Raw genomic sequence first — 14,682 nt, forward strand, 5'->3', positions numbered from 1 at the left:
CATTTGATGGCAGGGCCAGCTGCCGCTCATTATCATACGTTGGGGGATTCTTAACTTGGCCAGAGCCGAGATGTGCTTCACTAAGCGTTCTCACGCGAGGAAGGTGCGCTAAAGTGTACGGCCTGATTTCGGTGATGTGCAACCCTGCAACGATAGAAGTGTCCCCCCTTGACGCTGACTAAGAAGAACGTCGAACGCATCTTTTGCCCGCTGCATAAAAAGACTGTTTATTAGACAGCTTGCCAGAAAGCTTCGGTGAAACACGTAGGTAGCACGAAGCTCCATCATTTACCACTTAAGGCAAGAGCAAGGTGCTCGGTATGCTTATTTGTTTGGTTGGTTTTGATGGAGCAAAAGCATAGGTTATGATGCGGCAAAACAGTTGCAAACAAAAGGAAGAGTCAGAGAAAGAGATAGAAGGTGAGAGACGGGCTACACACAGAAAGAGATAGAGAAACAAAGACTCAGAAAGAAAGATAAAGCGAAAAAAGTGGGGAAAGGAAAGAACGGGAAAAAAAGACGGAAGGACAGAGAAAGAAATAGACAGAAAGAGAAAGCGAAAGCAACAGACACAAAAAAGAAGATAGAAAAAAAATTGCATTAATAACACCTTGATGGGGGCTAGTTGGTTCATAATTTAGAGCCACGAAAGTTACAGCGCCAAAGGAACAAGGACAAGGTAGAAACGAACACCACAGGACAAGCGCTTGTTCTGTGGCGTTCGTTTCTACTTTGTCCCTGTTTCTTTGGCGCTGTAACTTTCGTGGCTCTAAAATAGAAAAAAAGGAGAGAAAGCATAACCAAGTATAGTATACAGTATAGCAAGTATAGTTTGCCGTGTGGCGTAGAAAAACTATAATCTTCAAAACCGGCACGCGCTCTCTTCGTTATCTTCTTCAACTTTATTCTCTTCTTCCTCTTCTGCTTCGTTTCCGGAACACGTTCGCCGATTGGGCCACCGTGGGATGCAATAGCAACAATGGGCGAGAGGTGCTAAGTTTAACACGTCAGCAATCCCATGAATTCCATAGATCAAAAAAAAAGATAAAATAAAAAGAGAAGAATCGTATCCATTTATAGTATAGTATAGCAAGGGGTGGGAAAGAGACAGGTGAGAGGGTAAAAGCCAATCCAAGCCAGGACCAGCTAGGTGCGCACCAGCTCTGGTGTGACCCAGCCTTGTGCTACTTAGCTGCGATAATTTTTCTTTCTATTACATGACGCAGGCACGTGCACACACCAGATCAGCGCCCCACTTGGCGAAATCAACAGTCCCAACTACCCGGACGCCTACCCGAGCAGAAAGGACTGCGCCTGGCTCTTTACCACCACTCCGGGGCACCGGCTCAAACTGGTAATGCATGCCGCATGCACTCGCGTACAGTCTCGTGCGCACGTGCAGTGGCACTTTATACGTTTGGTCCCTGTTACGAATGCGATGGTGCTCATGTGCGACCTTCTTATCTCGGCAGATCTTCAACGACTTTGAGCTGGAGCCGCACCAGGAGTGCGCGTACGACCACATCTCCCTGTACGACGGCGACAGCACAGACGCCCCGACGCTGGGTCGCTTCTGCGGGGCCAAGGTGCCCCACCCCATACTCTCCACCACCAACCGCATGTACATGGTGAGATCTTCTACGGACATGTATCTATGTACATGACGGATGTGGTTTCATGGAACTGGCATGAGCAACTTCGCATGCACTCGATACTTCCAGCGCGGTCAACTGGAAGCCACTGTCGTTACAGTACTTGAGTCTGGTCGTCACGTATAAACAGCTTGGAGGTAACTCTGGTGTTTGATTGCGGTACAGCTCTATACAAGTATCAAAGCTGTGTTGTTCGTTGGAAGACCGGGAGCAGTTTTCTCGGCCGCGAAGCGCTGCACCGTAACTACTTTGGGATCTGCATTTGGACACGCGTGTGAGCCACTACTTTGCACGATTGGTCAAGTATTTGTGGTCATTTTCTTGGGACCTATCGATGGGCATAGCCTAAATTTATTCAGACAAGACAAAGAGGTATCAACACGACATCCGTGTATCGTGCCACTTCTTGGTTCCGTCTGTAAATTTAAGCTATACACTGCGAATAATCAAAGCAATTGCAGCTCAGACGCGAATCCGCTCTTTTGATGACACTCTGTTAGCAGTCGGCCGTGGACGCGCGAGAACGGTGTCTAGCTTTTCTTTTCCGCCACGTTTAATCTGAAACATGTGCAACTATGCGCTTTCAAAGTTGGCTGTCCCCAGGTGACTATTCCACTGAAGATGCTTACGCCTCCGTTTGTTCCGCAGGTGTTCAAGAGCGACGCCTCCGTGCAGCGCAAGGGCTTCAAGGCGTCCCACTCGACGGCCTGCGGAGGGCGGCTGCTGGCGACCGGGCGCACCGTGGAGCACCTCTACTCCCACGCCAAGTACGGCGACCAGAACTACGAGAACCGCGAGGACTGCGACTGGCTCGTCGAGGCCGAGTCCGGTCGCGTGCGCCTGCGCTTCCTCACTTTCGAGTTGGAGCACGAGCAGGACTGCGGCTACGACTTCGTTCAGCTCTTCGACGGCTACGACGACTCGGCTCCCCAACTGGGGAAGTTCTGCGGGAATAAGGTTGGCGCGTTGTCTCGTTTTCTGATTAACCCGCGATGACACCACGGCACGCACGGTCTAATTACGCCCGTTAGACCGAAGCACGAACGCCCGCTTTTCATCGAGTGGTAATTGCGATCCTCTTATTACCTGTTTGACAAATAAAGTGTAATGAGCTGATCACGCGCTGCGCTGCACTGCATGCTATAGCGATTTGCGTGGCAAATAGTCTTGCGTTGAGAAGTCTTCGAGTAAGAAGAATTAAATTTGGTGCACAGCCGACCGCCACTTCAGAAAAATAGAAAGATTGGAAGAATCGAAAATCCCTGGTTTATATGTACGTATATAAACCGCCGTGGTGGCTTAGCTGGCCACTGTCGCATTGCATTCCTCTTACACCTCGTTTTACGCATTGCGTGGAACTGTGGAAGGTATACAAGAAGTTCGGTTATGCGAACGGGCTACCTGCGTGGTTGCACATGTTCGCGCCAGCCCAGCACCAGCCTGCCCGCGAGGTGCCGTTACAGGCTGCAGAAACCCAAAACAAAAAGCAAGAAACTAAAGTTGGTATAAGTATGAATGTTAACAGCTGTTTACCACAATTTGTTAATTCTCGAGATTACAAAAAACATAAAATTTTTTCATTGATTACGAAGCCTATATCAATTCAACTGATAACTGCTGGAAACGTCGAGCTATTTCTCGGTGCAAAGGCAGCTATACTGCAAGAAGTCGCGCTAGTCTCCGCTGCGTTGCAAGCTGACTGTGAAAGCGAGTACAGGCATATATACAAGGTGGCCTAGTTTTTATTTTGTTTTTAGAAAAGCCACATTTTTCATAAAAATTATATGATAGAAAGACACCTGTCACGTTCGCACACGAACTCTACGTCGAGGTGGAAATACTTTGCCGCGGCTATATCTAAAAGACAATAAAGTTATATTTAAGTTATATTTAAAAGACAATTTGACAAATACTTTTTTCTTAAGAAAAACATTTTTGTTATCAACTTGAGGGCAGTTTTTTACATGGGCAAGTTCTGGGGCGTCACAACTTATGGCTCCACTTTTTTTATATATACAAAGAGTATCGGGTGTAATTTGCGATAATCATTGTTGAATTTCAAGGCACTGGTCTAAGCGATATCGAAAGCGAGGGCACCTGGGACGCGGAAAGGCGGCCGCTCTGTTACGTCAGACTTAACATCCCGGACGAAGAAACGACGCAATTGGAACGAAGGCGCGTTGCAGCGGAACCTGGTCAGGAAAAACGACTAGTCGTCTAAAATACGCAAGTTGGCCGCGCATTCTTTGCCTGTGATGTGTGGTGCTTATACGTTTCCCTTTTAAAGGGGCCCTGCAACACTTTTTCAGCATGGTCAGAAAACACTGCCGATGGGTAGTCGAGACTCCCGAGAACACGCGAGCCAAACATTATTGCGCAGTACGCGGCCTGGGATTTACAATAAATTCTCAAAGTCAGCTAAAAATCGCTTCCTCTTCTCTCGACAAATGATGCTACTGACTCAAAATCACTGCGTCACTGACACAAGTTCCACGCCATTGGCTGATTTGAGCACGGCGCGCTCGGTAGTTACTGCGGCCGCCGCTGGAGGCCGTCACACGCGTCACACGATCGCACTGAAAGTACGCCGCGCGTTCGAAGAAACAAAAAAGAAAATGTGCTCAAGGTCACGAAGCGCGCGTGACGTGCCTTCTTCCCCCGTGCCACCCCTCCCTGCTTAGCTTCCAGGGCTTTCGTCGGGACGCGAGAAGAGAGAGAGCAATTAGAGCGTGCGACAAATCTTTGTAACTACACCAGGCGCCACCAAACGACACCAGGCGCCAATCACTGTTAGATACCTCTTGGTGACTGTGCGTGTTTTGGTTATTTATTTAGCCGCGCATAAAAATAAAATTTCTGTTGTTAGTACAGCGATGTCTTTGTCTGCCTTCTTTTTGTTCCTTATTCGAAGTTCCGCTGCTCAAACCAGTGTTTGCCTTATATTGTTACGCCCTACAAGGTATCCATATCAACAACTGCCCTCGAGTTGGTAATTGAAAAGTTCGGGGACAAGTTTTTGAAATTTAGTTATTTCATTGCAGCTTTAGCTGTGGCATAGTATTTCAGCCGCGACATACAGTTTGTCTGGGAAGACGAAAGCTTCCTTAGTGCCCTAGCATTTTATAATAACTCTGTATTGTCTTTTAAAAAAAGCACCCTTTCGCATACTGTCTCTACAAAGCATTCTCACAGCTCCTCTTAGTGCTCAGCCGCTGACCCGAAAATCGCGGGTTCGATCTCGACCGCGGGGGTCGCATTTCGATGGAGGCGTAATGCTTTAGGTCCGTGTACTATGCGATACCAGTACACGTTCAAGAACACCGGATGGTCGAAATTTCCCGAGCTTTCCCCTACGGCGTGCCTCATAATCATATCGCGGTTTTGACACGTAAAACTCCGGAAATTATTATTTAACGATCCACTTATACCTTGGAGCATTTCTTCAGTAGCCGGCATTCGGTCGGCGGAGTATATGATAATTTTCGGCATGATAACGAAGCAATCGCCTCGGTGGTGGAAACGCCGATCATCTACAGCGCTCGAATCAAGCTAGAGCTTAAGACACGCGTTTCACGTGAGACGCTCACAGTGTACAACAAGTGCAGTGGAGTTGATAACGTTCGTTCACCGATGATTAAAGGAATGCTCGTAACGTTGACGCGAAATACACAAGAAAAACGAGAGGCCTTACAAAGGCTACGTTCGTCGTATGTCATTCAATGTGCCACGTTTGTTGTGGACGTAGTCCCTAGTGCTAATTTGTGCTCAACGAGGCGCCCGCACGTTTTCTAGTCCTTTTCGCATTTCATCGTATAGACTATTTTACGTAAGGCACATGGGCGCCGCCACCTTCAGTTGTTAAACGAATGTTTTCTTATTTTGTCTATTGCGACGTCTAGTGCACCAACCCAACCGTTCTTATGCGTATGCGTTCACCGTAGCACTGTTCGTTTATTTGTTAAAAAAAGAAAACGGCAAGATTCACACCCATGGTGGCGGCACCGAAGCCCATTCGTGAAATAGTCTATAGGGTATAATGACTGTTTGGGTTTTACGCCCCGAAACCACGATATGATTACGAGAGACGCCGTAGTGGGGTGCTGCGCAAATTTCGACCACCTGGGGTTCTTTAACGTGCACCTAAATCTAAGTACACGGTTGTTCTTTGCATTTCGCCCCCATCGAAATGCGGCCTCCGTGGCCGGCAATCAAACCCGCGCCCCTCGAGCATCGCATAGGCTACGTGTGTGCGATCGTCTTTCGTATAGATGTTACATTAAATGTGCATGCGTACACGTGTGGCATTTCACTGATCCTCGTCACCCGGGGCTCTTCGCAGATGCCTGGCGAGTTCACGTCCAGTTCGGGCTCCCTGCTGCTTCGCTTCCGCTCGGACGACAACATCAACGCCAAGGGCTTCTCGGCCGCCTACTCGGCCGTGGACACCGTCGAGTCCGGCCAGCAGCACGCCCTCGCGGCGCCGCCGTTCGCGGCCGGCGCTTCCGGCTCGTTCTCCGAAGTGCGCGCACCGCACCACCGGGAACGAAAGCTCAGACTGCACCGCCACTGAGGCACGCGCATCGGCACCACCACAGCCAGCGAGCCACACACACACTCCACCATCACCCCCGCCCTGTTATGCTGTCTGGACGCCGCCTTGTTTTCTTCCTTTATTCTTCTTCTTGTTCTTTAGTTCACCACCCGCGAATGTGCGTCCAGCGCGTGTGCGGACTATACAGTGTACCGTGATCGGCGCGGGAATCCTGGGGGCGCGCCGCAGCCCTTTGTCCCCCGATGAAAGGCGTTGTATCTGTTAGGCTCGTGAGCATTGCGGGAAAGCGTGCATGCGGTTGAATGCCGCTTTCCGTCCGCAGCGGTGATGGGAAGCCTTCCTTGCCCTCGGTGACGCAAGGCTGACTCTTCCTGTGATGCTTGTTAGATGTTTATATTTTTTTTTTCGTCGATCGCTCGCGAATCTTTATATCTACTTGCCGCACGTATGCTTTGCTTGAGAGCACCTTGAAGTGTGTTTCCGTAAGTAGTGCAGCAACGGAGCTGTCAGCAGCCGTCGCTCTTTTACACGCGATTGGTTCGAAGTTTGTTCACGATTGAAGGTCCCGCAGTACCGCCTGTAGTGAAGGCTCGATGAATAATATCACTCGGTCGGAGAGGTAGGCATTCTGCACAGCTCGACAAGGCAGCTTTGTTGTTGTTGTTTTTATTTTCTGTGTGTGCACGCGCTCGTGTGTTTCCCAGGGTGCTTTCTCTTTTTTTTCGCATTTTTCTTTCGATGTGTTTAGCGCGAGGTTTTCGCTGGGTAATTGCGCCGATACAATTGATGTGATGTCGAGAATATTTGCAGCTTGCGCCGTTAAGCTTGGACATGTACGTCGAGAGAGCTTTTCTAACAAGTATCACAAACAAATGCGCACTGATGACACATTTACACTTACGCTTGCTCGCTTTGAATTTTCTTTGTGGAGATTAAGTTCGTTTTCACTTGCACTCCCGTTCTTGTGGCGAACAGAGCGCGCGTTTCTGTCTAGCAGAATATTTGGCATGCTCTGTCAGGCAGCGAATGAACTTCTGCGAGAGCTTCATATAAAAACAACCTTGCCGGCGCGAGCCTATGTTTCAGCCACCGGGTCGCATTTTTTAGCAAATACTTCAGTAGCGCTGACCGAGTCACTCGATCCGTCTTTGTCATATCTTTATTAAGTAACAGTAGTCAAGTTGCGGGAATACCAATAATGATGTGACCATACGGGTTGCGAATATCGACCGCATGTGACCCAAATTATGGCTCTTAGAAGTATTCGTCCACAATTCCCTCCGAACGCGGGCGAGCACTCTGTTCTGCTGGAACCATGCAGAAGAGTGTTTCATGCGCACAATATCCGCGCAATAAATTTCTCATCCGTCGCTTAAACGTCTACCTGTCGCCACGCCTGGCTGGGATAGAATTCTACAGTGATTAGTTTACTGAGCGTTGTCGCATATACTGTATAAATATATTGTATCCTATTATATCCGTAGCACATGCATTGCGGTCGCGCTGAATACAAAAGAAAAATGTTGGAAAAATTGCGTCCAAAATGAGGAGAAGCTTACGGGACGCGCTGACTTTTTTGCGACATGCACGCTCTTTCTCTATCGTATACCTTCTTGCTAACTGCATGCACAAGGAGATTAAGAGGATGCTGCAGTGGAAACGATGTTCTGAAATTGAAGCCAGTCACCCTATGAACTTGAGACCGCTAATTGTTGCGGACAGATACTACCCAACGTGTCTCTTCGTGTTAATACTTTCCTTAAGAAGCCTCGAAGTCTTGGCAAATTTTATTGCAGATCACAGGTCACCAATACTCAGGGGGATACATTACTTTGATCGGGAACATCGAGCTCTTATTTTATAATTTACCCAGTATTTACGTAAGCAGAACAAAACCCCTTAATCTATCATCGGGCAGCACACGAGAAGGCTACGTTTTTGAAGTAAAGTACGGGAGAAAGATGGCTTCACATTCCCTGTTAAAATGTTGCAAGACCTTCCACTCCAGCATTTTTTAAACCTCTTTGTAAATGCCTAACGGCGGCAGTAAGAACCATGAAACTTTCTTTCTTTCTTTCTTTCTTTCTTTCTTTCTTTCTTTCTATCTTTCTTTCTTTCCTTCTTTCTTTCTTTCTTTCTTTCTTATTATTATCTCTCTATCTCTTTTTTTTTCGGTTCTTGATAAAGCCCATTTCCTCGCTCGTCGCCGGTGAGGCTCAATAATGTACAGTGGGCATCGGCGCTCCACACGCACACACACAGACGCACACACACGCGCACACACAACGCATGCGCGGAGAGTGGGACGGCACGAAGCACTTTTTAGAGGGGGTGGGGGGTGATCATGGTGTTTTTAGCAACTCGGACTCCAGGGCCGAGCGCGATAAGTTAACACATGCTTGACTTGTAAATAATTACAGTCCGAGAAGCGTCGTTTCTCTCACTATTTTATTCATCTAGCGCTGGTTTGAGGGTGGGGTGGCGGGGAAAAGGGGAGGTTTGCATCGGCGCGGTTGTTCTCGATCTTAATTTCTTAATTTCTATTTACAGTGTCGTGCCGGTTTGTTATGCGCCTGCAAAATGCTTAGATGAGACTTAACCCCAGGAAATGGAGTTACAGTTTGTGCCCAGGGTGGTTGTATGCGAACTGTGGAGAAGGGGAATCGATACGAGCATCATTTCAATTCGCTTCTTCCAATGAGTTCGTTTCCCGTTCGCTTCGTATATACAGACAGTGCAAGAATGTCTGTACTTCGCTTTCGTGTTTCTCTTTACTCCCACCTGTAACATAACTGATGTATACCAACATTTACCACGCGCGCATGTGTGAGCATACAACAGAAATGCGAGAAGAATGTAAATACGAGTAAGGAGCGTGACATTGTGGTGAAAAGAGACGTCATTAAAGCTTACACGTTGTGAGATGCACCAGAATCCTTAACCCTGAAAAGCGTGCAAATGTATAGTGTGTTTCCGCCTGCTGACATATCGCGTGAGAGCTCCTTCTTTTTTGGCAAACTATAGCTAGTGTATGTGTCGAATGCGACTATAGTTTTCGATGTTCGTATTTTTGTCGCGGTTGGGCTCGTTTCTTTTTCCAGCGGTGCCACTTAGGGCCGCGCGATGATGGCCCTTAACAATGGATATAAATCATACGATATGTATGAGAGCTGGCCCCCATCAGATGTGCCCGATCCTAAAAGAAAAAGAAAAAAAAAAGTAGCTCGAGCATATGTTCTTCGTTCGTTTATTCCAGTAATTTGCTGCAGCGTTGAGTTGCCTATCGGTCCTGGCCCTTAATTTCGTCCGCTTTTGTCTCATTAGTTGCTCTGCATCGACAGAATGCACTTCTTCATGATATGACACTACGCTAACATTTTTTTATCCTACATGACGGCGCACAATTCCGTTATTAAGAGCAACAAAACGCAAACAGAGAGAACGAAAACGCTGCAGACTGCAAGCATCCTATACAAAAGCGCCGCCATGATCCTATGGACAATTACTGTGTAATGAGCTTATTGCTGTTCGTGTTCTTTTTCGTTCTTCTGAAATGTGAGTCAGCAAAAACAAAAAAGAAAAACAGGTGTACACACATGTGGCTGGCATCTTCAGATTGCTCCTGCCTAGGAGCGTACTTTTACACGATCACGCCATAACTTGCGGCTATAATATTATCGCACTCGTATTCTTGAGTGCTCCCCCCCCTCCTCCTCTTCTCATCTATCAGCGTTCGTTCAGCGTGCAAGGGAGTTTCTTTCTTTTATCATAGTATTCTTCCGGTGTCTGTGGCTGCGACCTTTCACGCATTCGCTCGCTCTTCAAGCACACATAAATACCTTGCGCATTTATAACTTCCTTTTCATCAGCGCTCACCCGATACCCGAGGCCACAGGCCCCGCGTTCCGTTGTATAATATAGCCTTCTTCCCACAGATGTATTGTCTATTTTACAGCGAGTGCAGCTTTTACTTAACCACACATTCTGAACGCGCTATATCTCAGATAAAAACAGAAAGAAAGAAATTATGCTTGCAGTGAGTTGCACCGCCGCCTCGTTGCGTGTGATCTTCGATGTGATCTTTGTTTTACTGCTCCGAGTTTTTTGGCCCCTCGTCTACTTAGCGCACTTCATTTCTGTCTCTTCATTATCATAGCCTCTTCCCGGCCTCGTATAGCCAAGGCCAACAAAGCGCCCGGTGTGCGTGAGGCCCCGCATATACACGAGGTTGTTTTTAATCTCATCTTTCACACATAACGCTTAGCATTTCCATGTACCGTCACGCGCGCGCGCGCCGCGATCCAACGCCGGCTGCCATCTACGAAGATCCCGCAGTCCAACTTACGCTTTCTTGTTTTTGTTTCTCTTCCATGCATGTATATGAATATTTTAAGCGTGTCCGCTAGCTGAGGATCCGCTCCGCCTTCCCCCGCTCGAGTGATGCATTATTAATCCTCACGGGAAGCACCCCTGTCTCGCGACGGTCAAGAGCCGGTGATAACTTATTTCTTACCGATCATCGCGCAGTTTGCCATTCCCGGTGAGTGCGCTCACCGTGCGGGCTAGGCCTAACTATCTCCCCTTTCAAGATCCGCTCCTCGCCGGTTCGCTTCGTGAAGCCGTTTCGCTCGCTGGCAGAGTTTTTTTTTTTCTTTTTTTCTTCACGCGGCAGCTTTCAAGGGCATTATACTTATATCTCAAGGCTGCTGCGTTCGCTTTTTGGCGCCCCTCCCTTTTATTTGTTCGTTATTTTTGAATGAAATATACACCTGTGGCACCCTTTACACCGACATATTAAATATAGATATATTACATATATATATATAAATAGATGCATATCGTTCCTGGAGCAAGCTTTCCGGGAGTTTGGTTAATTTGAGGTTGATTTCGTCTTCGTGCGTGATTCGGCTGTTTAAAACGCGTCTAGTTAGTTTCGCTCGTCTTGGATTTGTACTGGTCTGTAATTATGCTGTCAGGTCGTTGACGTTTCTTTTTTTTTTTTTTCGCTCTCAGATACTCGGTTTGTAAGATGGAGAAAACTTGTCAAACGTGAAGTCGTCGGGGTCGTGCCAGGATTTATGGTCGCCACGGAGAGGTTTAAAAAAGATCTGTGGTTCTGAGCCGTGTTAGTTGCTAGTCGACGGGCACCTGAACAGAAGACAGTTGCGAGAGACAGAGCAAGAAAAGAAAACTTGGTCTTAAACGACAATGCTAGAGTCTACGCCAAATTTTCTTTTTCTTTCTTTGTTTCTTTAACGTAGTTTATTTTTGGTAATTATAACCATCAGTCGGTAAAGCTGCATTACGCGAGTGTTATTTCTTCCAATACGCGACACCCGTACGTTGCCACCCGCAGCCGTCACGTGAAATTTCTGGCTACTTTTTCAATTTTCGCCGTTTCTTGCCATTCTTCTTTAATAGTTATAACGCCCAAAAGTATAATGGTATTCTGTCAAGGGAAAGAAATTCGTGAGTGATATTCACGTACTACGTCCAGTCTCACTTGTATCTCATTGCCAATTTCGTCAGCATTGTGAATGCATGTACCATCATTACTGCGCCAATAACTGGAACTTATTCGCACTTGCAGAAACGTTGGTATGGGAAATTACGATTAAACTGATTGGCGTTTCGGGCATTTAAGCCCTCTCCTCGCTACGGCCCTGCGAGTGTGTGCATTCGCAGGTGTCTCCGTGCTAAGATAGCAGCGAAGGTCTGCCCTGGAAAAAACAAAAACAAGAAGCGTTACAGCGATTGTATTAAAATCCACTCAACTTTTCATACATCATGATTTGTGTTGCACTGAAAACAAGAAAAGATAGAGGTGTTGACTTCTGTATGTTATCATACAAGACGCAGAGCTTTTTGACATGTGGCTATTGTGAAAAAAAAAAAACTCGGTTGCAGCATTTGTTCCTTGAATTTGACGCATGAATGACACCTCGGCTTCATGAACAACATGTATGTGTTTGCGTGCTCTTGCGGGAGCAGAATGCTTGTGTGTACACAAAATCATGGCGCAAGTACGCCTGACAGCTTGTCTTGTAATTACGTGACGTACGTTTCGATCAAACTGTTTGTATCACAGTCACAGCATTTCCTTTTTTTGCAGAACGCTTGTATAGCTGCGACTGTGAGAAGAATGTGAAACGATGTAACGGCTAAAATAAATGTGTGTGTTATTTTCCATGTTCTGTACTACGATTGCGGAGATGCGGCGCCGGAACGCGCAGCGAAGAGAATTAGCACTCCGGGTTTCTTTGGTAATGAGCCATAAACATTAAGTTTTGTACAAGTTCCAAATAATTAAAGGTGGATAACTTGGCCTTCTCCCCTTCGGCTGTCATATATTTACGGTGATAGCCACCGTTCAAGATTCGCAATAACAGACAACTCGATAGAGTCAGTTGATCATGCATACTTAAAAATCGTCCTGCGCGTGCGTTTATACTAGGCCTTTCCGTTATCATCCGTAGCTTGATAAAAGTTGAATGTTCTGAAACGCCGCATCAAGGCCGAATAGTAGGCTTACCAGCGTAGCAGTGAAAAATGAAGGCTGTGCTGCTACGGATACGGTTATTCTTAATTTTACACGCGGGCAAAGAGGGGCGTTTGGGCACTCATGACGTTTATACCGTGTTTTTTTCTTCTGTTTCACGAACAGCAGAACTTGCTCCTTAACAAACAGCTAAGTCACAAGAGATGCAGCCTCGCTGCCGCGTCAGGTGCTTGAAATTTACAAAACCTAGTATACATCCGGGTTGGAGGTCCACGTTTACGAGGCCGGGCAGTTATGGAGCTAGTTTTTACTTCTCGAGAAACAACCTTTGGGGCAAGATCCATAAATGTCGACTTAGTTTGAGCAGTACACGCGAGTGGCCGGCTCCTTTAATATCTCGCCATTCGTTGAAACGGTTGGCCTACTTTTGTCGTCGCGAACGTCCCCCTTGCGCGCGGGTGGCTTTGTGTTGTGAAACTCAAGACCTTGGCTGTGCGATTTCATCCGGGGTTAGCCCACGCTCGAATGAAGACAGCCGCTAGTGACCCTTGACGAAGCTGCTTGGGCTACGGCTACTTGTGCGTTGACTTGAACTACGTTCAAGGCACCGTGCAAGAAACCTCGCCCAGCGTATAATGACGGTACCGTCAACGTTGATGTGCTCTCCCACTGAGAATTGAAAAACTCGCGCGCCATTGATCCATGCTGCCGCTGTGGGACTCGTCGCGCCATCACGCGGAGCGAAGACCAACTGTTTCATGCTGTCGCCATTTCTCTCACCTTCGCTGTGTGTTTTGATGTGGTTGTATTATATAACACGAGCTTGGTGAAAATATCCAGCTGCAAAGTGAAAAAGAAAAAGTGAGAAACAAACGCGAGAAAATGGAAGAAATTATTAAAATAAAAAGATGCTATACCCCTACGGAAACTATATGTGATTTCTTCTATAGTGTCAACGTCGGCGGAGTCCTTGCGAGGCACGTTCCGTCACATTATTTTCTTTAGTATTTTTATTTACTGATGTAAGGAGCTTCCTTTTTCGGGTTACCGTCAGACACCTCCCGCTTTACTCGGCGGCTGACCTGAACTTCACCGTACTGGAACTAAATTTTAGATGTCAGCGTGCATAGATAAATTTAGTCTCACCGTTATCTTTCTTGCCGGCGTTTTTGCTTAGCGGCTTAACAACTTGGCTCTACAGCATATTGTGCCCACCCCATGTTGACAGTTAATTTGCGCCAGCTATAACTTTTTTATCACTTTTGTTCGACATCTGGTCATAATAATAATTTAATAACTAATTAATATCTGGGGTTTAATGTCCCCAAAACACGATATGATTATGAGAGACGCCGTAGTGGAGGGTAGAGCACTGCACGGGCCCGGGCCCGGGCCGGGCTTGAAGCCGCGGTAGAGTACACTGTAGCCGCGGGTCTGGGCCGAGCCCGGGCTTGAGGCTGCGGGCCGGGCCGAGCTCGGGCTCTCTCATTAAAAGGCCTAAGTCGGGCTTTCGAGCACTCGCGAACGTTATGCATTGCATGGTTTTTCTGTGCCAAGCTGAAGTGACCGTGCAAAGAGCTGGTTCTTAGTAAAGCTTAGCAAAGAAAATGGAAAAACAGTTGAACTTCTATTTTTTTTTCACCAGTATAGATATATATCTATACTGGTGCGGTTATTTTATGCTGTATGCTCATGAATTCACCGGTATGTGTGCATATACTATATATATATATATATATATATATATATATATATATTCGTATGCTAAATGACCTGATGGGACAAAATCGTACGATCACAGTAAATACATGTGCACCCAGCGTAAAAACAACATCACTAACAATGGGCCAGATCACGGTTGTTCCTATAGGAGGATGGGAGGAATAAAGATTTCGGTCTTTTATTTGAGGTTGACACATACGGTACATTTCATCTTTATTCCTTCGTATTACGTGCCAAAACCACGATATGATTACGAG

General features: G+C 46.8%; 1 protein-coding gene across 1 annotated transcript; it reads left to right on the forward strand.

Annotated features, from left to right (window-relative positions):
• Positions 1–1,226: 1,226 nt before the first annotated feature.
• On the forward strand, positions 1,227–8,282 carry LOC119375909 (dorsal-ventral patterning tolloid-like protein 1; the record flags this gene model as incomplete). Its single annotated transcript, XM_037645934.2, has 4 exons — positions 1,227–1,354; positions 1,473–1,628; positions 2,301–2,609; positions 5,992–8,282. Coding segments are annotated over 4 exons (824 nt in total), but the record flags the coding sequence as incomplete, so codon positions are not given.
• Between the last annotated feature and the right edge of the window lie 6,400 nt (positions 8,283–14,682).

The sequence above is a fragment of the Rhipicephalus sanguineus genome, unplaced genomic scaffold, assembly GCF_013339695.2.
Source record: "Rhipicephalus sanguineus isolate Rsan-2018 unplaced genomic scaffold, BIME_Rsan_1.4 Seq1013, whole genome shotgun sequence".
Lineage (NCBI taxonomy): Eukaryota > Metazoa > Arthropoda > Arachnida > Ixodida > Ixodidae > Rhipicephalus > Rhipicephalus sanguineus.